The following is a 27,533-nucleotide window of genomic DNA, read 5'->3' as shown; positions in this document are numbered from 1 at the left end:
ATCACTCCAGCATCTCCAATTTGAACGCAACCACTACATCAGATTATGCAAGGGAACACGCCCTCAGCTATTGCAATAAGCGCTTCATCTCCCACCCTAAAAGTTTAATAAAGATGTAAATATGTTTATGCTTAAGCAACCAACAATTACTCATGAATGTTAAAAAAAGGGGCTCCATGAAAAAATTATAAAAAACATCTTGACATAAAATTATATAAATAGAACTAAGAATTTCAGTGGTGAGAGGAAAAACAAAAGCTTTGAATAAGGTTTTACCTGTCACAAAATCGAATGCTAAGATCTTTTAGATACCTACAATGCTCACCAATAGCAATGATTCCCTTGCTCCCAATCTAAAAAAAAAAAAAAAAAAGAGAAAGAGAGCAACAAAGGTTTGAATTTCTGCCATATAATTAATAATCAATTAGATTATTAGAAAATGCAGCTTTATGCATCATAGATGGCATTTCTCTGGAGAGAAACAATTTCTCAAATATAATTCCTATATTCCTAACGTTCTCTTTATAAAGGAAAGAAAACAGAAGTGAGTTATTAAGGACTCGTGCGAATAAATAATTTAAGAAATATGAGGAATCTCCAGTTAATAACACAAAAAAAGGAATAAACAAGACACTAATTAGGTCAGAGGCCAAAAAAAACGTGAGGCACACCGTGTGTTGCCTATTCGCCTTAATAGGGAAGAGAAAGCAATAGAGGAAGTCACCAAACACTATAACTTGAGCACTTCATAGAATCCTTATAACAGGAAAGAGGGAACTAGGGCCAACTTTTCACAAGCTGCAGAAGTCCTATAACCTATAGACACAATAAATTGCTTAGAATCTACAAACACAACAGGCCATGTCAATGCTCAACATATGCTAGTCATGGACTAAACAAACACATAGCACTTCAAATTACACCTGGACAGTCAATATTTTGTCATGAAAACATCTCTCAATCCTGTTTAGGCTATAAACAATAGAACCATCAACGAGTCAACAACCATCTTCAGAGCAACCATTCAAACATTGACTCAAAATCCTATGAAAGGGCAAGTAAGGTAATCAAACACAATTAAATCAACGGTTGAGAATCAATATTACCTCAAAAGTTCCTCTCTTCCTTTCTGCAACCTCAAACATCGACGAATATGTAGTTTCTTCAAATTCCTGCAACCACTAGCTATACCACACATGGCTGCATCTCCAATGCTTGAGCAATCTACCAAGTGAAGAGCTTGCAAGAATTTGCAACCCCGCCCAACCTCAAGCAGGGCATCATTACCAATCCTTTGGCAGTAAAGCAATGCCAACTCAGTGAGATTACTGTACATACACAGAGCTGAAATTAACATCATGTATGAAAGATCAATAGAAATAACCCAGCAGCATTAGAACTTGTGAGAACAAGCATAATGTCAATACCATGAACAGAGATTGGCATCTATGGCATCACATCACTTGACAGCAAATCATCAACTGATATTTTCTCACAATGTCTGTAAAAGATTGTTTTTATACAGTGACTGAATATATTTTTTCGTCACAAACTTTAATGGGACACTGATGATAAACAACGGACATAAAAATGTAGATAACAACTTCCATCTTTGTCAACTTAGTCACTCAGCAAGACCACCAGTAAATGCTTGCCGCATCCAACTAATAACAGACCATTCCCCAACCAAAATAAACATCACAACCTCACCGAACATCTCTATTTCAATGATTAAAAAAGCATTCAAATGATCTTATGGCAACCATCCACATGAAAAATTAGTCGGCACCAAAAAAATTTAATTTCTTGGTTCCAACCTCGTTAGCTGATTTTGTTGCATACACAAGACTTCCAGTTCAATGCATCCGTATATTTTCACACATAAAAGTTAAAACAGCTTAAAGGAGACATACTGGCAGGATTTTCCGATTGATTCTACCCCCATAGTTCCAATGTTGTGGCACCCGTTGACTTCAAGATGAGTAAGTGCCTCGCAACCAGTGGCAATTGCTTCCAAACCCTTATCACTAAGGAAATAACAATCACTTAAGTTAAGTTCTTCAACTTCTTACAGCCGCTACCAATTGCACGCAACCCCCTGAATGCAAGACAATACAAAAAGTAAAAGCATTACCAAGTACTGACCCATCTCAAAAAAGTTAAGAGAGCGCATAGTCAATTTTCAGACACATGTGAGAATGGCATATGACGATATGTGCCACTAGAAAATAGCAGGTCATAATTCCTCGATGGTCATATAAACAGAAAAGGTCATACAAACAAGGAAAGCTAGAGCGCAGCTTCCTCCTCTTAAATTTGGCCAAGCCAAGAAATGGTCAAAGAGTCAAATATCTATAGAAGTGTTTACAAAATTGCAATATGGACTCAACCCATCGTGTCTGGTAATAACATACTACTTAGATAAGAAATTAGACCAAACATGTACGTCTTGAGTGCTTTTAACTATGGTCATTATGAAGTGAATTCGAGAGGAAGGAATTGTGGGAAGCAGCTTACTTATCAGTAAATTTTTGAAAACTATAGAGAGCTAATAGCTCCAAGACAAACAAAACGAGTTCCTACAGCTCAAAGCATCAAAGCATCTGTGACATTGATACATTGCAGCTTTAGAACTTTCAAATGGGGGCACCCTTCAGCCACAGCAAGCACCCCTTTATTGTTGATATATTCAGAGTCCAATGATAATGTCTCAAGGGATCTGCAGTATGTTCCTACTGCTTCCATTGAGATGTCAGTTATTTTGGCACAAGCTGCCACAACACAGAGATTTTAAGGAATTTTTCACGCCCAAGGCTAACTCAACCAAACCCTTGTCAGTCAAACCTTCACAGAACCGCAGATTCAGTTCAAGTGCTTGCAACAAACGCTTGCAACACCGCCCAACAGCAGCCAAACCTTGATCTCCAACATAACAACCCTAGAGGAAACTCCATGGTTATAATTCTACTTAAAAATATACATTACCTAGAGCATTAAACGTGTGAATAATTAAATGTTGAGAGAGTGATAAGGAGAACAATGCATCGACAGGGAAAATGAGCATTAGCATCAAAGCTAGGGCAGACATATACTCAGTCTCGGGGGCAGTTTAACTTCAATAGAGATCATGGGAAGGAGCAAAATATATGCCACGTGTACTGAATACAAATATGGTATGTGCCCCTCAAACATATTAGCCAATCTATAGAGTCGCAGGTCCAATAAACTCAGAAAAATACCTGCAAATCCAACGCTTTCAGGCAACTACACTTCTGAGCTAGGGATATTAATCCCTCGCTGGAGACGTTAGAACACCAGATTAAGCTCAGCTTCTCTAGCTTCGGAAAGCCTTTACCAAGAGCGGCCAATCCCGCATCCGATAAACATATTGAATCAAAATCGCTATCCTCAGTTCCAACTTTTTCAGTCACACAACGCAGCTTAAGCGATGAAACCTTAGAGTTATCGGTTGCCCGTCTTCCCCTACTCAAACCATTGGAAAGAAATCAAACAAATTCACAGATAATTTCGACCAATCAAATTTCGAGAACTCCGGATCCATGTAATTACATCGAATCAAAAGTGACATTGCATTTGTAATAAGCTAGAGCCAACTATTCAAATCCAGAATCATAGATGAAAATACAGTTGATATCAGAATCAGGTGACTCACGAGCTGAATAGGCAGCGGAATCGACAAGCGCTCATCAATGTGGATATTCTTTGAGGTCGGAGAAACGGCTTGCCAGAAGGTTGACGAATAAGTCAGGGGAACCGGTAGCTCCGATCCGGATAGTTGCTCGGCTGAGGCGCTCGAGGCGATTCCAGCGCTTGCAGGCGAGGGAACAGGCATCGCGAGAGGACTTGGAATCAAGACGGCGGAAGATCTCAACGATGAGCTCGTCAGGAAGGCAGGTGTTAATCCGATCATGGCCTCGCATCGCTATGAAAGCACAATAGGCAAGAAATTGGAATTAGATGATGGAGATCGATGGAAGGAATCAGGCAACAAGGAATAGATAGAAAAAAGAGGGAAAGAAAAAAGGCAATCGGTGGGAGAGGCTGAGTCGGCGGGTTAGTGGGGTGGCTTCTCCCGGAAATGTGGGATACATTACCAGCAATGCCCCTGGTTTTCTTCTTTCTAACGGAACTCCCATGCAATTTTGCAAATTTATAAAGTTTTATGACAATAACACAAGAGATGTACGGTTTTTTCTTGCCAAAGAGTGTGGTAAAACAAATTTGGGTCCGGTTTGTAAGCATTCAGCAATCAGCAAAACAATTTTTTTAATTCAGGCAAAAAAAATTTTTATAATTATTCTTCAGATATATAATATCTTTTTTTGTAGTGTAATATACTACCTCCGGTCCTAATTATAAGAACCAATTAACTAATTTGAGGAGATTAAAAAAATAAATTGAGTTAGTTATTTGTCCTAAATAGGTGTTGTCTTTCCTAAAATATCCTTACTAATCAAGTGTATTGACTAGAACTATCATTGTTAGAAAGACTACTTTGAAAAAAATGTATAAATATGAGAGACAAAATAGATTAGGATCTTATATTTAGGACCAAAATAAAATTCAAACAAGATCTTATATTAAGAATTGAAAGTAATATATATTACACTAAAAAAAATATTATATTTAAGACCGGACAGTATTATCCAAGAACAACTTTTTCATAATTAATTTTTATATAGACATATTAGGAATATAAATGATATTTTATGCAAACGTGAGACCTGACAGGAGGACTTGGAGTCAAGTCAACAAGGTGAGCTTTATTTTCTCTTATCTCTCTAAGACGGTCCCCACAGGTACTAATCATAAGCATGTGTGGGCCCATTTGTTTTTTTGCATAAAATTCTCTTTTTCTTAAAAAAGAATTTTTCATAAAAATCATAATTGAGGGAAATATGAAATATCCTTCTGTGAACACTATATTTTGGAAATGCAGAACCACATTTAGATCTACAGCCCAACTCATATCAAATACATTTCTGAAGGCTTTTTCAAACATTAAATTGTGAGTTTGAAGGCCAAAAAAGTTGTAGAACCACTTTCTTTTATTTATTTATTTATTTTACTTTTCATTTATTTTTATGTAGTCGAAATCAGGGAGAAATTGATAAAATATGGACAGGCAATTAAAAAAAAAAAAGATGCTGGACCACAGTGAAAATGTTTTTAACAATTATTTTTAAAAATTAAATCTACTAAAATCTTCTTCCTTTTTTTTTTTTGAATTTTTTGCCAACTACTAAAATCTTTCAGCTACTTGTTTCTCTTCCCATTTCCTACGAGCTAAACAGAAAATGAATGTCTCTCCGCATCATGTGCGCTAAAACGCCTAAAACACACCCTTCAGAAAATCAAAATCAATTTTGCTTGGTTAACTCCTCCCTTAGTTCGGATGATAAGTCAAACAAATTTAGAGTAATTTCCAAATTTAATATTCTTTTTATTTTGATAGCGCAATAAAAAAGAAAAAAGAAAAAAGAAAAGTCGAAAACCATGAAAGATATTAATATAAATATTAATAGTAACACGTAATTATTCAGGCAGGTACATCATTCATGACGCTGACGAGTGATGAGAATCAGAAACAAGGAGCACAGCTTCAGCTGCATTATTCACCTCAACATCCTGAAAAGCAGAGCTACAGGCAGAGCGAAAAGAAACCTATATACAGATACGGAGACGCACAGTGGAAATTCATTGACGAGCCGATCGCCATGTCGTTCTCCTTCTTCAAGATTTTGAGGCCTAAAACGCCACAGGAGGTGGCCAAGTCCATCAAGGACAGTCTCATGGCCCTTGATACCAAAACTGTTTTCGAAGTCAAAACCCTTGAGAAGGTCTGTTTCTGTCTTCTGCTTTCTTCTCTTGCTTCTTCTTCACTCACCATTTTTTTCTGTTCATACATTTCCTGCGGTTTTTCATTTCATCGGAGCTTGCATGATTCTGACTCACTCCAATCGCATCCCTTTGATCCAAATTCTCAATGCTTTAACTGGGTGACCTTTTTAGTTGATTGTACAGCAATACTAAAATTCTCAAGCGGAACTTCCACATTTTATATTTCAGAGAAATGGGTTGTTTATTTTAGTCTAGGAGGCAAGCAACTCATTTAACTGAGATTGATCGTCAAAGAATCTAGTTGGAGAAATCTCAGTTCTTCTCCTCTTTTCTGCTTGCTTTTAGTCGGCGAGAACCTACTGTAAGAAAGGATGTTTAGAGCGCTAAATTGCTTTGACTAATGAGCTGTAGTTGCAATAATTGGTGGGAACTTTTTTTCATAGGCTTTAGAGGAAGTTGAGAAGAATTTTGTGACTATGAGATGCATGCTCTCTGGAGATGGGGAGTCGGAGCCAAATATGGATCAGGTTTCACAGCTAGTGGAGGAACTATGCAAAGAGGATGTTGTTGCTTTACTAATCTACAAGTTGCCTATACTGGGATGGGAAGTAAGATTTAGATTGCTACCAAGCACATGAATGTGCAGTTAGTTTAGCTGGTTGCTCATCATGGTTCTGTGAATTCTGATACAGGCGAGAAAGAATTTAGTCTACTGTTGGTCTATATTGTTGAGACATAAAGTTGACTCCAAGTATTGCTGTGTAGAATACATTGAACAACACTTTGAGCTGCTGGACTTTCTCGTTGTATGGTAAGTGTTAGATTGCATAACATTTTCAATAGAAGCCGCTTCTAGTCTTGGTGTATATGATTTTGCTCTTATCACAAATAACTTCACTTGATTTCCCCTGGTGTTTTGAAAGAGACACAACATTCCGCAGCTTTACCCATTTTCAGTTCATCATTGTGGTGATTTTCTCGAAGGAATCAGACAAATCTAATCTCATGTACAACACTTCTCAAATACTATCCTTAGATATTAATTGACTCTTTCAAGAAGAATTCGTTCATAACAATGTTTGCGCAAGCGGCATTTTCCAAAATTAGAAGTCTCATTCACACTTACCTTTGTGCCTACCCAAATATACGCCTTTCACTTCCTAAAGAATGATTTTGAATGTTCTTCCATGTTATCGGGGGCTCACAAACTGTCTCTGGTTTTTTTCCTAGCAGCTATGATAATAAAGAAGTTGCCTTGAACTGTGGAATAATGTTGCGGGAATGCTTCAAATTTCCAACACTTGCAAAGTAAGTTTTTACCAGATCGTTTTTCCCTGCCCATTACGTGTCTCTCAGGTCCAATGTAGGCCGAGATTGATCTTAATGGAAGTTGGAGTAAGATACTGCTTTTACTACTTTTCTATCTATCACCCAACCTGATAAACTGCACCAATGATGAATACCCAAGTGAGGTGAGGGAACTTCCCCAAAGAATTAGTTTTTATGCTGGGAGAACCAACCCACTTAAGTCTCTTATAGAGCATTTCATACTAATCAGTGTGGGACTTGGGCTCCTTTCTACCTTAATCTTCATCAACTAATGAGAGATATTTTTAAATTATTAGGAGAAAAATAAAGAGTGGTTCTCTGAATGGGCTGGGTTCTTATTATTGTATTGAGTGTCAACTCAGTCTTTGTGATGGCTTCCCGTTTGTCCATATCCATCACATCTGCGATTCGCTAGAATTATGTTAAGGGTATTGTAACCTTCTATTAATTTCTGGCCACTATCTTGAGGATGATGAAATTTATTCCTTTACAAAGTGGGAGTTCACAAAGATATTAAGAGTGAGTGAAGACTATCAAGAAAGGAGGGGAATTTATTACTTGCTACACTAGTTTAAGGTGTAAAGACTTGAGTATTTGAGAAGTCATAAAATGGTTCTGATATTAAGAAAATTACACTACTGAAAGCATGACACTTTTTATTTTGCTAAAAAATGTTTTCCTCAATGTAGGGTCTTTAAAAGGATTCCCCAAATATGGTTAAGTGTAAAGACCATATCAACGGAACCCTAGAGATTATCTCTCAAACTCCAAGTATTCAGCTTGTTTGTCATTATGTAGATTGTAAATTTAACAAATGATAGTCAATGTGCATTTGAAGTTGGGCATTCTCATGTAGTCTTTCTGAAAGCAAGTCAGCTGTATTGTTCAAGTGTGTAATATTTTGTCTTTCCAGATACATTTTGGAGTCTCCAAGCTTTGAGTTGTTCTTTAAATTCGTAGAGTTGCCTGATTTTGATGTTGCTTCAGATGCATTTTCTACCTTTAAGGTCAGAGTTCCTATATACCCCACACAACCCCCCCCCCAAAAAAAAAAAGAGAATCTAATCATACTTCCTCCCTTTTCTTTTTTTTTCCGTTGCTGATTTTAGACTTCCTTCTGCCACTCCTTTATACTCCTCAGAAATGTTTTGCAGGATCTTCTTACTAAACATGGAAAATTGGTCGCTGAATTTTTGGAAGCTCATTATGATGAGGTTTTCTTCCTTGTCTTTTTTATCTGATCTGATCATACAATAACATGTTCAAAATATTCAAGCACGTTGATTGCATATAAATTCAGGAGCCCCTTGGAGAAAACTTTACCACCTGAGAAATTGTTACATAGGAGATAGTTAAGTTCACTTACCATATATTGAACATGTGCTTGGTGCAGATTTAATTGTTGGGGTGTTTTAATCTTGCATGTTATTCTGGCTTTTCTAATAAGGCTTAATGTTACAGTTCTTTGATCTCTATGACAAACTTTTGACATCTTCTAATTATGTCACTAGGCGGCAGTCTTTAAAGGTTAGTTCTGGATAGAAGTTTCCATAAATATTGCTTTTTGATCTGTAGGATTATTAATAAATTAAATGTGCGTGGCCTTTAGATTCTATCAGAATTTCTTTTGGAGGCTCCAAATATCCATATAATGAAACACTACATCCAAGAAGTTCGTCACTTGAAAGTCATGATGACATTGCTGAGGGTATAATTCCTTTTCATCCTATCTCTGTTTGTGTGATGTTCTACTTTCATTTTGATATGACAAAGAAACGCGATTTCTTGGTGCTTAGTCAATGTTATGCCCCATAAATTTAATTAGTGTGCTTATTTTATTGTCTTAAGTTATTGGATATTTATTGAGTCTAACTGAAATATATAATTTACGTTAGTTGATATCATCTCATGGTTTAGTTTTTCTATTGTTAAGTATTTATATTACTAGAAGGACAGTCATTTTCATGTTTGTTTTCCTAATTCCAGTTAATTGGGAATGTTTACTTTTGTTGTAGTCCAACACGACAATTATTGAAGACATTTTGTTGATATCTTCTTGTACACAAGTTCTGCGGGCGGAGTTACCTTCATGACATGAGTCTGTTGCTTGATGATTTCTCTTCTGTTTATTTTGTTAGGTGTTAGGTTCCGAAGTTTAGGTTTTCTTCCTGATGTTTACCCAAAAATGGAGATTTTTTTAGAGGATCAATACCTGTCAGTTTAGTTACATGAAACCTTAGTGCTGAGGAACTGGCACATTGCAGCCACTAGAGATGGCTGCGCCTAGTTTGTCAGTTACTCTACCCGCTGGGCATGTGAATTAACATATTAATCTGCAAGGCGATAATAAGTATCCTAAGACTATAATAAACTTGATTCATGTTTTATACAGGCTAAAAATGATGTTTTTGCTCTACCTTTACCTTTTCTTTCTATCAGTTATCTAGTATACTCAAGGATTCTTTTGATTGAGCAGGACTCAAGTACAAACATTCAACTATCAGCTTTTCACATTTTCAAGGTGAATTTTCACCGTCCTACTATTAGAATCATTTGATAAGTTCTCCTGTGGTGGTATTGAAAATTCTCACTCATATTTCAGACAATCAAATTAAGTAATTGCAACCTAAATAATTTCTCGCTAAGTTTGGGATCCTTGGATAACTCAAGAAGTATTGCTTTTATGACTTACACGTGTTTTTGTTCTGTTAATTCAAAACGGACTATCTAAACCAAATGGTCATGGGTTGGGTCTTTGAGACCATCTTATTTGTTTCATGGGACTCAGCAAAACCTATGGATATTTAGTTAGGTGACACTTACGAACTTTTTGTTGGGCATCCATGTTTAGGAAAATGATTTAGCTCGTGAAAATTGTTGGAAAAGTGAGCAGCGGGAACATCTGGCAGAGTGCATGCTACAGAATTCATCGGTCCAATAGGGTTATCTGTAGTTTCTCTAAAGTCATATTAATTTATACACGAATTCAGATAAAACACATTCACACCCATTTGGGTGCATGCAGAAAGTTCCTGAAGACTGCTTTTTGATGCACTTATTTTGAAATATTAAGTGCTGGGTACTGGCCATCTGATCTTTTAGATCCTTGATTTGTCTTGGAAGACAAAAACAATAAGAATTTCTTGTTACTACTTGTTTATGCAGGTTTTTGTTGCTAATCCTAATAAGCCGCGAGATGTGAAAATTATCCTTGCAAAGAACCAAGAGAAGCTGCTGGAGTTACTTCATAATCTGTCTCCTGCAAAAGGTTATAATAGTTTCCGCAGTAGATTTATGGGAGACACGCTTGTTTGTATGAATTGTTCTCAATTTGCACTCTTTGTTCCCGATTAATGCTGTAGGAGACCTGATGTTTCAAGATTCACATCTCTTGGCTCTTGCACTATTTCAGGCTCAGAAGATGAGCAATTTGAGGAGGAAAAGGAGTTCATCATCCAGGAAATCGAGACTGTCAAGTTAAATTAATTCCTCTGCTAGCATTGTTTGCTTATGCAAAATTGCAGTGTTTTTTGTCCTGTATATTCCTATGTGTTCTGATGTATAATATCTTAACTGAACTAATATCATGTATCAATGAATCAAATGAAGTACCAGGTATGGGGTATTGAAAGAATAATTATGTAGTCGACAAAGAACCCAACTGAAATAGGTAACTTTCATGGAAATGATTCAATTTTGAAACTTGATAATTCTCCCTTTGGCTTTGTTTGGTTCAATGAAGGGGAGGAGAGGGGAGGTGAATTAAGGCTTTGTTTGGTTGGAGGGTTGTTGAGGGGAGGGGAGGAGATAAGTGTGTTTGATTGGGAAAAATAGAGGGGAGGGGAGGGAAGAAATTTGTCTTTTAGTGCTCTCCTCCCCTCCCCATGCTCCGTTCCAAATTTGGGGTTTTTTGGAGGGGAGAGAAATATTATGTCTAATATTGACCAAACTACCCATATTAACTTTTTAATATTCCAAGTTTGTCCATCTTATTAAAAATCTTTTTTTCACTTCTTTCTCTTTTTAGCCACTAATAATATTTGATAATAATAATATAATAATATAATTATATAATATATACATATCATATGTATTAATATATACATATCATAACATGTGTGTATTATAATTATATATTATATCGTGTGCGTATTAAAAAAATAAATTAGTCTAAATATAGAGATAAGGGTATATTTGTCAATTTATAATTACCTCCCCTCCCCTCCTCTTATGAACCAAACAAGAAATCTCTCCTCCCTTCCCCTCCCCTCCAACCAAACAAAACAATGACCTCCCTTCCCCTCCCCTTCCCTTCCTTCAATTAACCTCCCCTCCCCTCCTTTCCAGTGAACCAAACAAGGCCTAAGGGAAGGGGAGGGGAGGAGAGGGGAGGATATAAGTTTTGTTTGGTTGGATGGAAAGAGAGGGGAGGGGAGATTTCTTACTTGGTTTAGAAAGAGAAGGGAGAGGAGCTAATTATAAGTTGACAAATATATCCTTAACTCTTTATTTAGACTTCTTTATTATTTTATTATGATATTTATATCATAATTATTATTTTCTAATTTGTAAATATAAAAAAATCAGATATCTTGAGACATAACAAATAGATTATAAATAATCATATATCAAAATAAATGTCCATAAAAAAATTATAATCTTTAGCATATTATATAAATTAATAAAATTATAAATAAATTTATGTTATAAGTTTTGAACTATTTCATACTTAATTACACAACGTACACAATCTTGCATACTTAATTAGATAATATACAAAGTTTTGTGTAAAAAAAATGAAATTGAGATGAAAGATCAGATAAGAGGAAAAGATATGGAATATTAATGGCAGAGAACATGGGAAATGATGAAATTAGAAAAAGAAAATGTGCAGAAAAAAAAAGAACATCTGAGGAGGAAAAAAAAAATCTGTAGAAGAATAGTAGGGGTTGAAAAGAAAAAAAATAAAAAAAATCAAAGAGTTAAAAAATAGGTTTTTACTGAAAAATATAAACTTGAAATATTATAAAATTGACATAGATAATTTAGTCAAGATGAGGTATAATATTTTTCTTCCTTCTAAAAAATTCCAATTTTGGAAGGGAGCAAAAAGAGGGAAGGAGAGCACTAAGGGTGTGTTTGGTATGAGGGATTTGAGAGGGAGGGGAGGGATTTTAATCATTTCCCCTTGTTTGGCAACACACAAATTTTAGGAGAGGAGGGAAAAAATTTTAAAATTTCCCCTCCCCTCCCCTCCAAAATTGAGAGGATTTGAAGGGAAAGGGTAATATTTTGTCATATTATGACCATTATGCCCATATTTTGTCATATTGTGACTATTATGTCTATATTTTGTCATGTTGTGACCATTATGTCCACGTCTTAAATAAAATAAGAGCAAAATTGTCCATATTAAAATATCTTTCCCTCCCCTCTCCTCTTTTTTTATAAATCCAAACAAGATAATATTAAAATCCTTCCACTCCCTTCTCCTTTCCTCCATTAAAATCCCTCCCCTTCCCTTCCTCTCATTGAGCCAAACATACCCTAAATGACAAAAAAAATTTCCTCCTCTCTCTTCCATTCGCATCCCCTCCCCTCCCCTCCTTCTATTCTCCTAAAAACCCTCCAACCAAACAACGTCTTTAGCCCGGCAAGGCCAAGTCTTCTGCCCCCATAACAGTAGACTAGAAATAATATGTATACTTAGGTAATATTGTCTATGGTTTTCTAACTAATTCAAGTTGTTAACAACGCATTCTTTTAATCCAGAGTCCCAAACCAATCGCTAGGTTCAGTTTGTGTTTTGTTGAAAATATTTATTGAGGCAATTCTTTTAATCATTTCACTTTAATATCCATTTAGCCATTATGAGGGCGGAGAAAACTCTCAGTTGTTGGTTCTATTCGCCACTGCAACTAGCGCCATTGTTGACATTTCTCACTGTCAAAACCAATAGCATCATAACCACTGATTTTCCCGTAAGATCACGAATATTTATGGATTGTTTAGTAAATATAAACAGACAGATGAGTTGTTTAAACTTCAAAACGTTGTGTGCGAATGCCAATTTAACCGGACTTTCTTATACTGATATAATAAGAATAGGTTAATTCTTGTATATTCTTTAATAGATTATACTCCTCCGGTCTTTAATATAAGACTTATTTAATTAATTTGATTAGATTAAGGAAGTTAGGTAAGCTGGTTGATTATAAGAAAAGTGACACATTTTTCCTAAAACACCATAATCATCTTTCTTAATACCCCTCTCCCTTTTCTACTTGATTATGGTTGAGAGAGTATCCATAGGGGTAATTTAGAGAAAATTGATAAATATGATAAATGGGTCTTATATTTAGGACCAAAACCAACTCAAGAATTGGGTCCTATATTAAGGACCGGAGGAGTAATAAACCAAGACAAATTAACAGTAAAAGTTATATTTGAAATTTAAATAAAAATAAGAAATAAAATGTAATATAATAAAATCCATAATCCAAAGATATGTTCTCATACAATGGTTTCCATTCGTAATTTGTACTTGTGATAAACTAAACGTGGAAATGAGTTCCATAAAATGTGACTTATAAATGGTACTAATTTTTATAATATTAATGTATGATATACAATTTTGGCAAAAAAAAATAATATAAAATTAATACATCTTATTATTATTGATTATTAACGTATTATTATAAAACAGGACACCTTGTTTAGAACTTTAGATTCATGAATCTCTAACACAAATTGCTGTGTGTATATTGAAAATGATTGATTGTTGTTGACGAGAAAATTTGGCCCCAAAAAAAAAAAAGTATTGATGGGAAAAAGATAAAACAGAAAGAGAAAAACTTGCGTCAAATTTAACTGAATTAATCACCGACGAAGCGCATAAACTGATAAGTCCGCCTCTTCAATGGAGTAACGCATCATATCATAAATCATAAGCAAACGCCATCGGCTGCGCAACCTCGCCTCTCATACTCAATGGATTTCTTCAAGGCCGTGTTCTCCGACGATCCGCCGCCGCCACCCCCGGTTTCTCATGGATCCAGAGAACATGACCCTGATGAACCCGATCCGAGTCCCGCTCCGGTTCAGAGTTCCGACCCTAACAACGCCTGGAACTTTGGAGGTCTCTTTCAGACCCTTGCTTCCAAATCCGAGTCAGTTATCGGCACCTACCGCCGCGATCTTGAGGAATTCAGTTCTGGATTGAGGAAAGAGACGGCGATTATTCGAGAAGCTGCTTCACGCGCCGTCAAGGATCTCCCTGCTTCGCTTGATGTTGGCGCGTCGGTTGCTCAGGAGTCGCTTGAGTCGGTGGGCCAAGCCATAGACGATATCGGCAGCTCGGTATGGAAATCGACGACCAAGATTATCTCTCGGGGTAGGGATTCTCTTTTAGCCGATGATTCTGATTTCGTTCCTTCTGATTACAACGATAATGGTAGGAACGTTTTTGGTAAGCAGCGATTGAGTACTAGCAGTAATCAGAGTTCAGATGTCAAGCCGTACAGCAGGTTCGATGCGCTCGTGCGTGCTCTTCAGAATGATGTTAACACATATGTGGAGGAACCCGAAGATGTGGAAAATTACAATGAGTGGAAAGCAGGGTTTGAGTTGGATAAGAAGGGGCAGGAGATTCAGGACTTGTTTGCGGAGAATGGGGTGATTGAGGAGATATATGGCGAGGTTGTCCCCATTAGGATCGACCATGAAAGCTTCTGGAGCAGGTATTTCTATAGGATGCATAAACTGAAGCAGGCGGAGGATGCCAGAGCTAAGCTTGTTAAGCGTGCGATCTCTGGGGATGAAGAGGAGGATCTGAGTTGGGATTTTGACGATGATGATGATGGGTATGAAGCAAAAGGTGATTCCAGTGCGGTGACGTTGGCAAAGGAGGAAGATTCCACTGAAGTTGCTGGTGGTGGTGGTGCTTTTGAGAGTGTTGAGACTAAGAAGGTAGATTCGGAGATAGAAAATGATGCGAACGGTTTTGCGTCTGAATCTGGAACTGATGGCGGGTATAAGTCGGAGGTTAAGGATCCTGAACATGTGGCATCAAATGCTCCTGGAAGTGCCAGTGGAAGTGGGGATAAGTTAGAAGCTAAATATCAAGACCAAGCAGCATCAGAAGTTAAAACAGATAACAGTGAATCTTGCAAAGATAGTGATATTTCAGTTGTTTCAAGCCAGCCATCGATGCCTGAGGAAGAAGACCTCGGCTGGGATGAGATTGAAGATATGGGAAGCAATGACGAGAACAAAGCAGATGCATTCGGAACCACTAGTAGAATTGATTTGCGAAAGAGGTTGAGTTCAGATGAACAAGAGGAGGACCTTAGTTGGGATATTGAAGATGATGATGAGGCTGTCAAATCATGACAAAATTTTCTGTTCAGTATTATTAATGCTTTAATCCAATGATTGCGTTATATTGCAAACCCTTACCAAGGGCATAATTTTTTCCCCTGTAGCATAACATTGTAAACAAACTCTTTTTTTATGCTTTACGCAAGTTTAGGTAAATATGTATTGGATTCTTATGTTTTGATGTAGAGAAGATTGTTTTGCATCAAAAGAATGAAGCAAAAGAGTCAAGTGAATCTACAAAAGATCGAAGAGTTTCAAGAGTATGTTATTGTCCAGAACTTTCTATTGCCAGTAGTCGAGAGATTAATGACGGATCTAAGTCTAAAAGGTTCCTGTAAAAATGATTTCAGAGAGCTAAGCGGTCATAATTTAATCAAATATGATGTTTAATCTTATTTCAGATACTTTCGGGATATTTTTGGGCGTCATATCTAGTGTCCGACAGCATGTCAAAGAAAATTACTTCTAATACTGAAAAGATATGTTTTAGTCAATATATATATATATATATATTATATATATATATATATATGATGTCCCAATTTGTGCTTCTGTGTTTTTGTCAATGTCCTGTTCTTGATGTATCTAAAGGTTGAGTTTGTCAATAAGCGCCTTCCTTGCCAAGTTGTTAACATTTCCTAATTTACATCAACAATCACCTTGCTTTGATGCACATTCATTTCACGGAGTAATTGACGGGCAACAAATTCAGGTGTTTATGTGCAGTTAGCTGACATTTGTTGAGAAATCTTTGCTTTTGTCAACAATTGCTTCAATGTCCTTGAACGCGTCGAAAATTTGTTTCGTTCCTAGCAGTAAATTTGTGTCTTCTGATATGAGTTGTTCACGAACATACTTCTCTATCGTTCCTGATATCAATGTACCTTGACTTTTATTTTTATTCTTAATTTTTAAATTCTTTTCATTACTTATCTCATAATATTGAGCATCTGCCAACAAGCTGCGAATTTATGATTATGAGACGTACTTACCATGATTAGCGAACCAATTCTTTTCTTTTGAGTAATGGCCATTTTCTTATGTCCAACCACTAATAAGTGATTTTCTACTACAGACTAGCTTCATTCAATTACTCTGATGATAAGTTCTCTATCAGTTAATTTCACTCTAAGACAATATTGCTCTATCATAGACACTCTAAACTACTATCTTAACTCTTGAGCAGACTTGGGACTAAGAGAATCTTGAGTAAGTCATTGTATTGTGCTGGATAAAGGGAACTTCCATGTGAAAATTGGAAATATTGTTGGGTGGCACCAAGAACTTGATCTAATATTAAAGAAGTGTAGTGAAATTTTTCACCCCAAAAAAAAAAAAGTGTGGTGAAATTCCCATAACGATCTAGCAACCGGATTTTGGTTGTGTGCTGATTGACATGAAACCAGCAAGATTGCTCAGGGTGATTCATCTCTTATCTCTTTTGCTCACTCATGGTGATGTCACTATGCTCCATTTCTATTTGTTGTTTGTATTATTTCAGTATTTTAAAGTCAAGAAATATTTATAGCTTAATTCACCTTTGCTCTTGGGCGACTCAATTTGGAAGTTCACGGAGACTCTATGCTGCTTGAAAGTGTTATTGGCTTATTGCAATATGCACAACTGTACTATATTATATTGGAAGAAAAGTTTTGTTTTTATTTTTACTTTATTTGGGGATGACATTATCATATTATATACCGATCACATATTGATTTATCTAAAATCTCGATTTCTCTAATGCAATTAATTAATTATTGATACAGAAGCGCTTTTTCTTGTTTCTTGGCATGGCTATGGGAATTAATCACTGCATTATTATATACTCCCTCGTTTCTTTTTATAAGAAACAACTACCGTCCTTTCTTATTTATAAATATATCCAACATTTACAAGTTGTCTTAAATTTTTGTTGCAAAATTTTTTATTTTGCTCCCATTAAATATTTATTTTAATATTCAATATATTTATTTATTTCAATTGTCAAACCATGGCCTCTCTTTATCACACATTCTCTCTCTCATAATTTTTTTTATTATAATAATTTTCTTATTCTCTTTCTTATACTCTCACATGATAAATAAGGATATTTTGAAAAAAAAAACCTTATAATTTTTACTTATTTATTATCTTTAACTAATTTTTTGATTTATGTAATAGAGTTTTGTATTGTTTATAATAAGAGACGGAGCGAGTAGGTTAAAATTTTGCATTCATATCTGCTAATGGAACTAAACAATACATTTATGACGGTAACTTTACAAAGCAAAAAAATTTAATCTTGCAAAATTAAATTTTATTATTTTTATTATGAGGTCACTTATAAATAAAATAAAATATTATTCTCTCTCCCATTTATAAACAGTACCAGAGAAGTAAATGGTAAAATGCAACCTGTGGAGTATGGATGATCAGCTGTTAATGGGATGTGGTGAGTGCATTTATGAATTATGACAGTAACTTCACAAAAAATTGACATCCTGATGTCCATGCCTTCTACTGCAAAATCACAAAAATCTTCTGCAAGCTCATCTCCACTTATTGTTTATTTTTTATTTTTACTATGAACAAGGAATTATGATCTGATCAATTCAACTCAACGCTATATAAGCATATTTTGTTACGTGGAGGTTGCACCTCATTATACTTCTTCAATTTTTAATATAAGACTTATTTTGTAATATAAATTACACTATAAAATAGGTCTTATATTTATAACTGTAGGAGTATATTATATCAACTTAACATAATTATATTCCACAATTAAATAAAATAATCTAACGTGTAATAATAATAATTAAAAAAGTAATTTATAAGGCATTTGCTTTTTGTAAAAATTATCATTTTATGTTGGCTTAAAAAGTAATAAATTGATTTACAAAGAAGAGAGGAAGAAAAAATAAGTTACTAGCCCCACGTTCTTTAATAAGAGTTAGTTGGACTTTTAATTTGATCGTAAATATAAAATTTCAATTTACTTTGTCTCTCATATTTTTATTTTTTAAGATAGTCTCTATAGTATTTTAAGAAATAAAATACATATTTATTATAAATAATTAACTTAACTAATTTTTTTGATATATTTAAATTAATTAACTAATTTTGTATTAAAAATGGAAGGGAGTAATATAGACAACCTAATACTTAATATTCGTGGCTTGGCAAGGATAGTTTGGCGGAATAAAAATAAAACCTACTTATACAATATAGCTAAGGAGAATTAGCGAGATTGGAAGGAGAAAAAATAATTACTAAATTTTTTTAATAATAATTGAAACAGGTAGTAATAATAAATTTTAGAGTAGAAAATTACAACTTCTAAAATTTATTTTATATTTTTTTTTTTGATTTTGTTATAATTCTCCCATAACTATGTACTGAGAATAACAGGTGGGATTAAGGAGGTGTTTGGATATAAACTAAACCATAGTTTCAGAAGTGATTTTACAATATACAAAATAAATATATATATAAAAATTTATCTGAATTTGTGAAAAAAATACTTTTCAGAACCACTTATCCAAATACTCTCTTGTGTTTGGATAGAAACAAAATCATAGTTTTAAAAGTATTTTTAACAAATATGTAGAGAAATTTATCTTGATTAGTAGAAAAATATTTCTAAGTAGTGTTTCTGAAATTACCCAAACACCCTTTTAAATGTGATACAGGTTTGAATGAGGAAAAACGCAGCGCATGAGGAATCTCATTATTTTAAGATTGCGTGGAGGAGTAACCTGTCAGAACTCAGAGCCCAGAAGGCAGAAGCTGATGAAAGTAACGCAGGAAAGCCCTAGCTCCCCAATAATGGCGTCAGGTACAGGTACCACCACCAATTGTGAGTTCGCTAACATCGTCTCACCTTTTTCTCAGGGATTCCCTGAACCAGAAGGCTCTTCCATTCCCAAGAAGCATCGACTTTCTCCTCGTTCATCCTCATCCCTCACTTCTCCTTCCTCTCTCTCGCCACCACCACATGGCTAATCATGGCGATAGAGCTTCTCCACCGTCGCCGATCCTTCCTCCCGAGCTCATCGAGAATATTCTCTCCAGGCTCCCTGTCAAGTTGCTCCTGCAACTCAGGTGTGTATGCAAGTCTTGGAATTCCTTGATCTCCGATCCCCGATTTGCTAAACTGCACCTCCGTGTTTCAATTACGGACCGTAAGTTCACTCACCATAACATCGTGTTCTGCGTCCCGGGACCTAGTCGTACTGTTACATCTTGCCCTGTTTCATCCACACGCGAGCGCAAACGCACGAACGCCGTGAAACTGAAATACCCTTTGAAGAGACAAAATCCATATGATTTCATTGTGGGTTCTTGCAACGGCTTGCTTTGTTTCGCTATTCGACCCAGCCATGTCCTTGTCTGGAACCCGTCTATTAGAAAATGCAAGAAATCTCCTTGTTTAGATTATCAAAAACGGGACGGGAGTTATATAATATATGGGTTTGGTTGTGATCAATCTATTGATAAATACAAGGTGGTCGCAATTTTCTGCTATAATAGTGATGGTAGAGGTGATTATAAAACAGAAGTCAGCGTTTATACATTGGGTGATGATTCTTGGAGGATGATTCAGGAGTTCCCTTTAGGTATCCCGTATGATGAAATGGGAAAATTTGTGAGCGGAACACTTAATTGGGTGGCAGATAGTCGTTCACGTTCTTCTCTGGTTGTTATTTCTCTTGATTTAGAGAAGGAGTCATATGTAGAACTTCCACAGCCTGATCATGGAGACGGTATGCTTACATTGACCTTGGGAGTATTGGGAGACTGCTTGGCCATCCTTTATAACTATGGCACGCGCTCAGATGTGTGGATCATGAAGGATTTTGGTGTTAAAGAGTCTTGGACTAAACTGTTCAACATTCCGTCCCGGAAAATCCTGTCCTTCTATGTCCGAAGGATCGCTGTATTTCGGAGAGTAGTGAAATACTGTTGCAGGACAGGTGGCTCTTAAATTGGTATAACCCTAGATCTTCCTCATTTGTAAGTCCTGAGATTCAACAATAGAGGTTGGATTGAGGCACAGATCTATGTTGAGAGTCTGATCTCGCCTTGCTTGTAAAGATCGGATTTAGATGCAAGGCCAAGTTACCTGGTGCATGAGCTTCTTGAAGGATTCTCTGAGCTGAATATTGTTGAGTTCATGGATCATCTTTGATGGATCTGTAGCGAGAGAAATTTAATGTTTCATCTCAATTGTGAGAAGATATTCTCCATGGAATCGGTGCTAAAGTTGATCGCGGCTCTCACATGTTTAGGTTCAATTTATAGTTCACAGTAATGCGCCGCCTTGTATTGTTATCAGGTGCTGTCCTGCAATAATAGTTGCTGTACCAACCCAATCCCTTAAAAGACTGTGCTGACTGATGTACAAATGTTTTGACGCGCCGCTTTATGCTGCTAATGCTTGTTCTAAATATACATTTGGCATGTATGGCAGGAGTAAAATCGAGGGCCGAAGATGATTATATGGTAGGTAATACTAGGTATGGCACTTCATTAGCGTAATTTGCTGTCATTCAGTTCTTTGATTGTTGTTAAAAGTAGAAAGGGATGGGACTATGGTTCAGGAGGAAGAGCTGACGGATGAAAAAGGGTGCAAGTGTTCCCAATTTTTTGCTTTTTATGGTTTTGGTATTTGTGTTTCAAGATGCCAGTAAACCTGGTGAACTGATGTAACTTGTAATAATAAGATGAAGAATTGATTCCCCTCCATTGGCTGGGTTCATTGGCCAATGTTATGTGTTAACCAGCAAAAATATGACGTTGAAAGAAACGTTAAAATTAACTTCCGAAAGTTTTGGACAGTGGAATAATCCCATGTGCAACTTTTACTCAAAACTTGGGTACAAGGGATGATTTTATTAGTCGTTAGATATATAAGCTTTTTAAGAGTGGGAGCTGTGGGTTAATTTGAGTAATATCCCAGAAAAACAAAAATCACAGGATACTGTCATTTTATGCCCCAATGAGAATTGCAGCACCAAATCTTACTGTGATGATTGAACTAATAGCTGGTTTAGTGTTTAGTTTCCTTGCAACTTTTGAATGGCTTATACAGAATGCACCACTTGTCAATGTCATCTCAACAGGAGGGGGGGGGGGGATAAAATATGAGGAAGCGGAAAGATATGGTGGCAAGCACAACTTGCTGATGAGGGATCTTCATCACCTGCCGCATGAAGATTCACACACTTAAATAAAATAAAATAAAAACAAACAAACAAATAAATAAATGCTACAAATCCATCCTCCATGACAGATTTAGCTGAACAAAGACCAATCTATCGCATTATTCTTACTTGCTGCAAAGTCATTTATATTTTTGAAATTAAATGAAACCGAAAAATAATTTGATGTTCTAAAAGAGGAATATTCAACAACGCAGCCGCCAGCCACCGCCCTGAGCTGAATGTGAACAAATGGATCCTTCATCAGCAAGCAACCTTTGGATGTCCCACAAAGGAACGAAGTTATGCATATTTCAGTTCAGTCCTTGGTTTGCTGAGAACATTACAGCCCCTTTACACAACAGCTTCTTGCCGTCATAATCCCCAAATGGTTGCTTTAGTAACATCAATCACTTGCAATGTTTCCTTAACGTCAACTATTAACAGACTTTTTTTTGTCATAATGCACTTCAACAAGAGACTTTATGTAATGCGTTGTCTAGTGAGTTTATAATGCATACGTGAGTCCCGTATCATGAGATCAAATAAAAAATTATTATTTTAAGTACAAACTGATGAGCTTTTTTTTTTCATATTAAAAAATCGGAGAGATTTAAAGATTAAGATATTTTACAGAACTTATAGTATTTCCTTGAATGAATGTATATCTTGATGCCTTATTTAAATAGAGAAGATCAAGTGAGTCATTTTGTGCTAGAACCAAGATCCCATGTATTATCCGAAGCGGAAACTAAAACAGAAAAAATGACGTAATAAAATGCTATCGTGACATGAATGGCAGGCAATCGTAGTAATCTATTAATCTTCATAAGATGAAGCTCACAAGCTCTGAGCCTCTCGCACTTCCCACTCCGCAAAATTTGAAGAAACGGAGGAACCAGAACTTCCTCTTCCTCTCTCCCACTCTCTCTTATATGTCGTTGGAAGGTGGCACTGATTACCACGGCCGTCCCCACGGCACCGCCACTCCTAATACGTCCCTTAAGAGAGAGCAACCAATCAATTACCGAGACCCAACTACCTTGTCTGTTTCAAGTTCCTCGATTGTACAATCACAAAAGCAGAGTCAGAGTCAGAGTCAAGTTTCCTCTGTTTCTAAACCATTTCTTGATCAATTACCTTTCATTCCCAATGAGCTCATCGAAGAAATCCTCTCGAGGCTTCCCGTGACGTCTCTTTTGCAACTCAGGTGCGTATGTAAGTCATGGAAATCCTTAATTTCTGATCCTTATTTCATCAGAAAACACCTTTTGAGTTCAACTCAGGATACCAGTCTCAACCACCAAAGGATCATGTTAAGTTCCACAACTGCAGAGTTCAACCTCAAATCTTGCGCTGTGTGCTCATTGATCGATGAACCTTCAATCATTTCTGAAGAACTCAATTACCCAGTGAAGAACAAGTTTCGCCATGATGGGATCGTAGGCTCTTGTAATGGGTTGCTCTGTTTTGCCATAAAAGCAGAGCGTGTTCTTCTTTGGAACCCATCAATCAGAGTGTCCAAAAAGTCTCCATCTTTGGATAATAATTGGAGACCCGGGTGTTATACTGCATTTGGTCTCGGATATGATCACATATCTGACGATTATAAAGTGGTGGCTGTGTTTTGTGACCCTGGAGAACAACATCATATCAGTAAAACAAGCGCGAAGGTTTACAGTCTAGCCACCAATTCTTGGAGAAAGATTCAAGATTTCCCTAATGGGTTCACACCCTATCATGATTTCGGGAAATTTGTGAGCGGAACTCTTAATTGGCCAGCCCGTTGCTCCTTTGGTTCTCGGTCTGTAAATTCAACTCCAGACCCTCTGTGGGTTATTGTGTCTTTTGATCTGCAGAAGGAAACATACAGGCAAGTTCTGCCACCTGCATATGAAAAAGAAGTCAGTTCCAGGCCTAGCTTGGGTGTTTTAGGAGGCTGCCTATCTATGAGCTATGATTACAAGAAGACCCATTTTGTTGTGTGGATAATGAAGGACCATGGAGTAAGAGAGTCTTGGGTGAGATTGGTGACCATCCCTTATTTGCCTAACCCCGAAGACTTTTCCTACTCACAGCCATTTTGCGTTTCCGAGAATGGTCAAATTCTGTTAATGTTTGAGTTTGACTTGGTCCTCTATGACACAAGAGACAAGTCTTTTAAGTATCCCAGGATTGAGAATGGGAAGGGTTGGTTTGATGCTGAGGTATACATTGAGAGTCTTGTATCTCCATTAAATAGTCATGCTAATGGCTTCAATGTTCAAGTCCTGCCTTTTTCTGACTTACATGTGACAGAGAAGGCTGTCTCTGATAAATTACTGAGTTAGGCCTATCTTGCTCATATAGAGTAGATCATTGACATATGTAAAAATTATGGGCAAAAGGCAGTGTAAATAATGGCATATAATGAAAGGGTATGGGAGAATCGTTTTTTCATTAATTACATAGATAAGCATTGACAACTTATTATAAATAGGAGCCGACTGTTGACCGTTATTTCAAGAAAAGATCCTTCCACTCTGCAAAGGAGTTCACTGTTTTAGCGGTAAGAGTAAAAAAGGCATGGCTAATGTCTCATCTTTGATTTATATACGTTCCTCAGAGTCAGAGAAGAATCAAGACTTTCCTCAGGAATAGAACCTAACCCACGAACTAAATTTGATGAAAAGACACAACGGTCATAACAAAAAATATAGCCACTTTCACATCTCCAGTAGAATTTGCCGTGAAGGGCCTTGTATTAATTCAAATTTTCCATCTAAAAATATCTGATTTTTTAAAAAAGGGAAAAAAATTCTAAAAGGGACACATATCTTTTCTTTTTTATCGCTAATTTTATTTTCATTTCAATTGGTTATACGTCTTTCGTATCACTAGTAATGCATAATTTTGTGGACAAATGTATGGCTTCCAACCAAATCACATACTTGTCTGGTTATAATCACAAATCCATTCATTTATTCCATTTCATTTATTTATTTTTTTCAAAATATGAGACTGCATCTAAGTATACCCTATTTTTTCACCATTGAAAAGTTTTACAACTAAATTTTTGTCTCAGAATTATAATTTTTCATTTCTAATGTCAAGCAAAGGTTAACTCTCCATCATTTAAGCTTGGTTTGGATAGGGAAGAAAATCAGGAGAAGGAGGAAAAAAAGAGGGAATGCTCGAAGGGAAAACTCTGGGATTTTTTCCCTTCAAATATTTTTTACTCATTGATTCTCTCTTCATTCAAAATCTGCATCCCTTTCTAATATAAACAGACGGTTTTTTTTTTTAAAAATAACCACACATTTGGCTGAGAATAATGTTTTAAACCAATGCAGTGGAAAAATCAAAACTCGCAATCTAAATCATTAAAAATGTGAAATTTGAATTGGAGTTCTCTTATCCAACCCTGACATGTATCATCATCCTTTGCCACACAATTCAAACAGATTATGAAGTGGGGATTTTCATTGGCTTCAAGGTCTGCATCAATGGTAGGTCTGCATCATGAACAGACCTACCAGATATGAATTACTTGGTAATGACAAGGATCTCTTTCGTTTCGCCGGGTAACACATGCCATTGCGCCTGCCTCCCGGCATACCCAAAGCTTCAGGATTTGCTTTTTTAGAAGAAAAATCACTAAATTAAATTATCTTCTAAAAAGGTGTTTGGATAAAACCAAATCATTATTTGAAAATAACTTTTAGAGAATAGATTCTTAGAAGAATAGTTTTGTAAAAAAATAACTCTGATAAAGTTAGAGTGTTTAGATAGCCGTTATTAGAAGCACTTTTTATATATGCTAATTACTAAAAAAGACATAAATTAATATGATAATTACATAAAAGATGAATTTTATAATATATTTAATTTGAAGGATTAAAATTGTTAATAATATATTTTTTACCAACATAATTAATGACATATAAGATAATATGATTAATAAATAATTAATATTTGTATATATATTTATAAAAGATAAGATTAAATATGTTTATAAAAAATAATTGAAGGGTATTAAAGTCATATTATCGTTAAGATTTCAAGCATAATCATACTCTCTAATTTGAACCAAAAGCAGAATGAATTCATTTTTCTGAAACTATGGTTTTGAATCCAAAACCATGATTTTGGCCCCAAACCATGGTTTGTTAATTTTACCCCTTGTTTGACAATTTTTTTACCCAAATCATGGTTTTGGATGTTATCCAAACAGACTCTAAGAATAAGACTTGAAAAGCATTTTTTTTTAATTATATATATAAGCAATTTTGTTTTTCATGTCTAAACTCCTCTAGAGGAACCATGATGTGTCGCATATGCAGTCTTATCGCCTATTTCTCTTTTCGATTCTAATGGTGAAAAAAAAATATTAAAAAAGAAAGAAAGAAAGAAAGCGGGTGGCCCGCTAACCACTTTTTTCTCAATGAAAAAGAGAAGTACACGATTTTGATCACTACAAGTTATCTGGGCAGGGCTAGGGACTCCTTTGCGTATAGGAACTTCGATTTTCAGGAGGAAGCTGAGTTTTTAAAAGACCATCAAATCTGGATTTTTTTTTGGGGCAAAAAAGGCCCACTCAATGATCTCATTCTCATCCTTAAGGAATAAAGGCCAACTCAAAGAACAGGCACGACCCACTCGATCTACATAGCAAAATATCCAGTAAAAGATCCAACAGTTGAGGAAACCAGCAACCCGAATCATGCATTACTCAGTATGATTCATGAAATAAGACTGCAAGGTGCACAACGAAGTTAACAGACAACCTACAAACCTTCATTATACAACTACGTCCAAAATAGAAGTACTCACCGATGCCAACATAGCTTCCTCCCCCCTTCTTGCAAAATCTCGTAGGCAAGTTTGTACTTGTCAAGAGAAGTTGCACCAGCATCTATATATTTACATGCAGTTTCTCTTAGACTCCATAGCATTAAATTCCTGAGTTCCTGAGCGCTGCTCCATGATTCTGCATCAGGAAAAACACCATTCTCGGCATTTCTAGTCCAGCGGTGCAAGATGTAACGAGATGGAACTTCCCTTAATTCCAAAATTTGGAAAACCCTTAGAACATGTCTGCAAAGAATGCCTTCATGTTCAAACATCTGACAGCTACAGCTTACACTGATACTGGATGCACTAAAGGTAACCACATGCTTCTCAGGATCATTCCCACACTTACGCACCAAATATCTGCTGAGGACCCCCTCTTCAAAAATTTTAAACCCTAGATAACTGTACGATTGCAGAAGCTCCTTTGAAATATTTTGAATATGGTAAGAGTATAAACCCTTCTACATTGATCTTCTACTGGTTCCTTTGTTTGCAAAAATGGTTGGAAATTAGAGGTATTGAAATCCTCTTTTCTTTCTTCCTCACGGCGTCGCTCAAGACCTCTTTCATACCGTGAAATGAACTCCATCAGGGGCGTTTGGCCATTTAAAAGTGTACCAAAGAATGAATCAACACTTTCATTCATATGAATGCCTGCAAAAAAGGTCCCCTTCAAATACAATGGAACCCAAGATGCACGCTTCTCATACATTTCCTTCAGCCAAGCATTGCCCTCTAGTCCATATTTGTTGATTAGCGCATTCCATGTGGTGTCAAATTCCTCAACTGTCTGACTTTGGTAAATGCACCTCTCATAATCATATGCAAATTTATTACCCATCAAACCCACATTCTCTTGTTCTTTTACCTTAATTTGCCACAATGAAAAACGATGATGGGTTCCTGGAAAGACTTTTGCCAATGCCCTTCTGGATTGTAATGTCTTGA

The 27,533-nt window shown here is 36.0% G+C and overlaps 5 protein-coding genes and 1 pseudogene across 9 annotated transcripts; 4 read left to right on the top strand and 2 right to left on the bottom strand.

The window, feature by feature from the left end:
• Positions 1-1,102: 1,102 nt before the first annotated feature.
• LOC114748205 (F-box/LRR-repeat protein 4-like) lies at positions 1,103-3,941 on the bottom strand (annotated as a pseudogene).
• A 1,664-nt stretch (positions 3,942-5,605) lies between these two features.
• Positions 5,606-10,901, top strand: LOC114748200 (calcium-binding protein 39-like). Of its 5 annotated transcripts, none has more exons than XR_003740441.1 (11): positions 5,608-5,861; positions 6,306-6,470; positions 6,555-6,673; positions 7,096-7,170; positions 8,105-8,198; positions 8,346-8,405; positions 8,653-8,718; positions 8,801-8,899; positions 9,207-9,289; positions 9,668-9,712; positions 10,357-10,387. XR_003740441.1 is itself a non-coding variant. In XM_028936556.1 (11 exons), exons 1-11 carry the CDS (start codon positions 5,739-5,741, stop codon positions 10,670-10,672), a joined length of 1,068 nt encoding a protein of 355 aa, XP_028792389.1. In that variant the 5' UTR covers positions 5,608-5,738; the 3' UTR covers positions 10,673-10,901. The 5 variants fall into 5 exon arrangements, 4 of the variants coding, with proteins under 4 accessions (XP_028792391.1, XP_028792389.1, XP_028792392.1 ...); XM_028936556.1 differs by lacking the exon at positions 9,207-9,289 and adding an exon at positions 10,554-10,901 and having other exon boundaries at positions 10,357-10,459; XM_028936557.1 differs by lacking the exon at positions 9,207-9,289 and adding an exon at positions 10,604-10,901 and having other exon boundaries at positions 5,612-5,861; positions 10,357-10,459.
• A 2,976-nt stretch (positions 10,902-13,877) lies between these two features.
• LOC114748203 (BSD domain-containing protein 1) lies at positions 13,878-15,812 on the top strand. The gene has a single exon (XM_028936561.1). It carries the CDS (start codon positions 14,182-14,184, stop codon positions 15,580-15,582), a length of 1,401 nt encoding a protein of 466 aa, XP_028792394.1. The 5' UTR covers positions 13,878-14,181; the 3' UTR covers positions 15,583-15,812.
• A 3,725-nt stretch (positions 15,813-19,537) lies between these two features.
• Positions 19,538-20,536, top strand: LOC114748202 (F-box/kelch-repeat protein At3g23880-like). The gene has a single exon (XM_028936560.1). The coding sequence runs from the start codon at positions 19,547-19,549 to the stop codon at positions 20,534-20,536; it is 990 nt and encodes a 329-aa protein (XP_028792393.1). The 5' UTR covers positions 19,538-19,546.
• A 1,979-nt stretch (positions 20,537-22,515) lies between these two features.
• LOC114748206 (F-box/kelch-repeat protein At3g23880-like) lies at positions 22,516-24,098 on the top strand. Its single transcript, XM_028936564.1, has one exon. The coding sequence runs from the start codon at positions 22,586-22,588 to the stop codon at positions 24,080-24,082; it is 1,497 nt and encodes a 498-aa protein (XP_028792397.1). The 5' UTR covers positions 22,516-22,585; the 3' UTR covers positions 24,083-24,098.
• Positions 24,099-26,138: 2,040 nt separating this feature from the next.
• On the bottom strand, positions 26,139-27,018 carry LOC114748204 (protein FAR1-RELATED SEQUENCE 12-like). The gene is made up of 2 exons (XM_028936562.1): positions 26,565-27,018; positions 26,139-26,486 (listed from the first exon to the last, which is right to left on the bottom strand). Exons 1-2 carry the CDS (start codon positions 26,855-26,857, stop codon positions 26,474-26,476), a joined length of 306 nt encoding a protein of 101 aa, XP_028792395.1. The 5' UTR covers positions 26,858-27,018; the 3' UTR covers positions 26,139-26,473.
• Positions 27,019-27,533: the final 515 nt, after the last annotated feature.

Source organism: Neltuma alba, unplaced genomic scaffold, assembly GCF_004799145.2.
Source record: "Neltuma alba isolate B1F8T4 unplaced genomic scaffold, ASM479914v2 tig00005641_pilon, whole genome shotgun sequence".
In the NCBI taxonomy this organism is placed as follows: domain Eukaryota; kingdom Viridiplantae; phylum Streptophyta; class Magnoliopsida; order Fabales; family Fabaceae; genus Neltuma; species Neltuma alba.
This window is presented reverse-complemented; position numbering and strand designations above follow the sequence as displayed.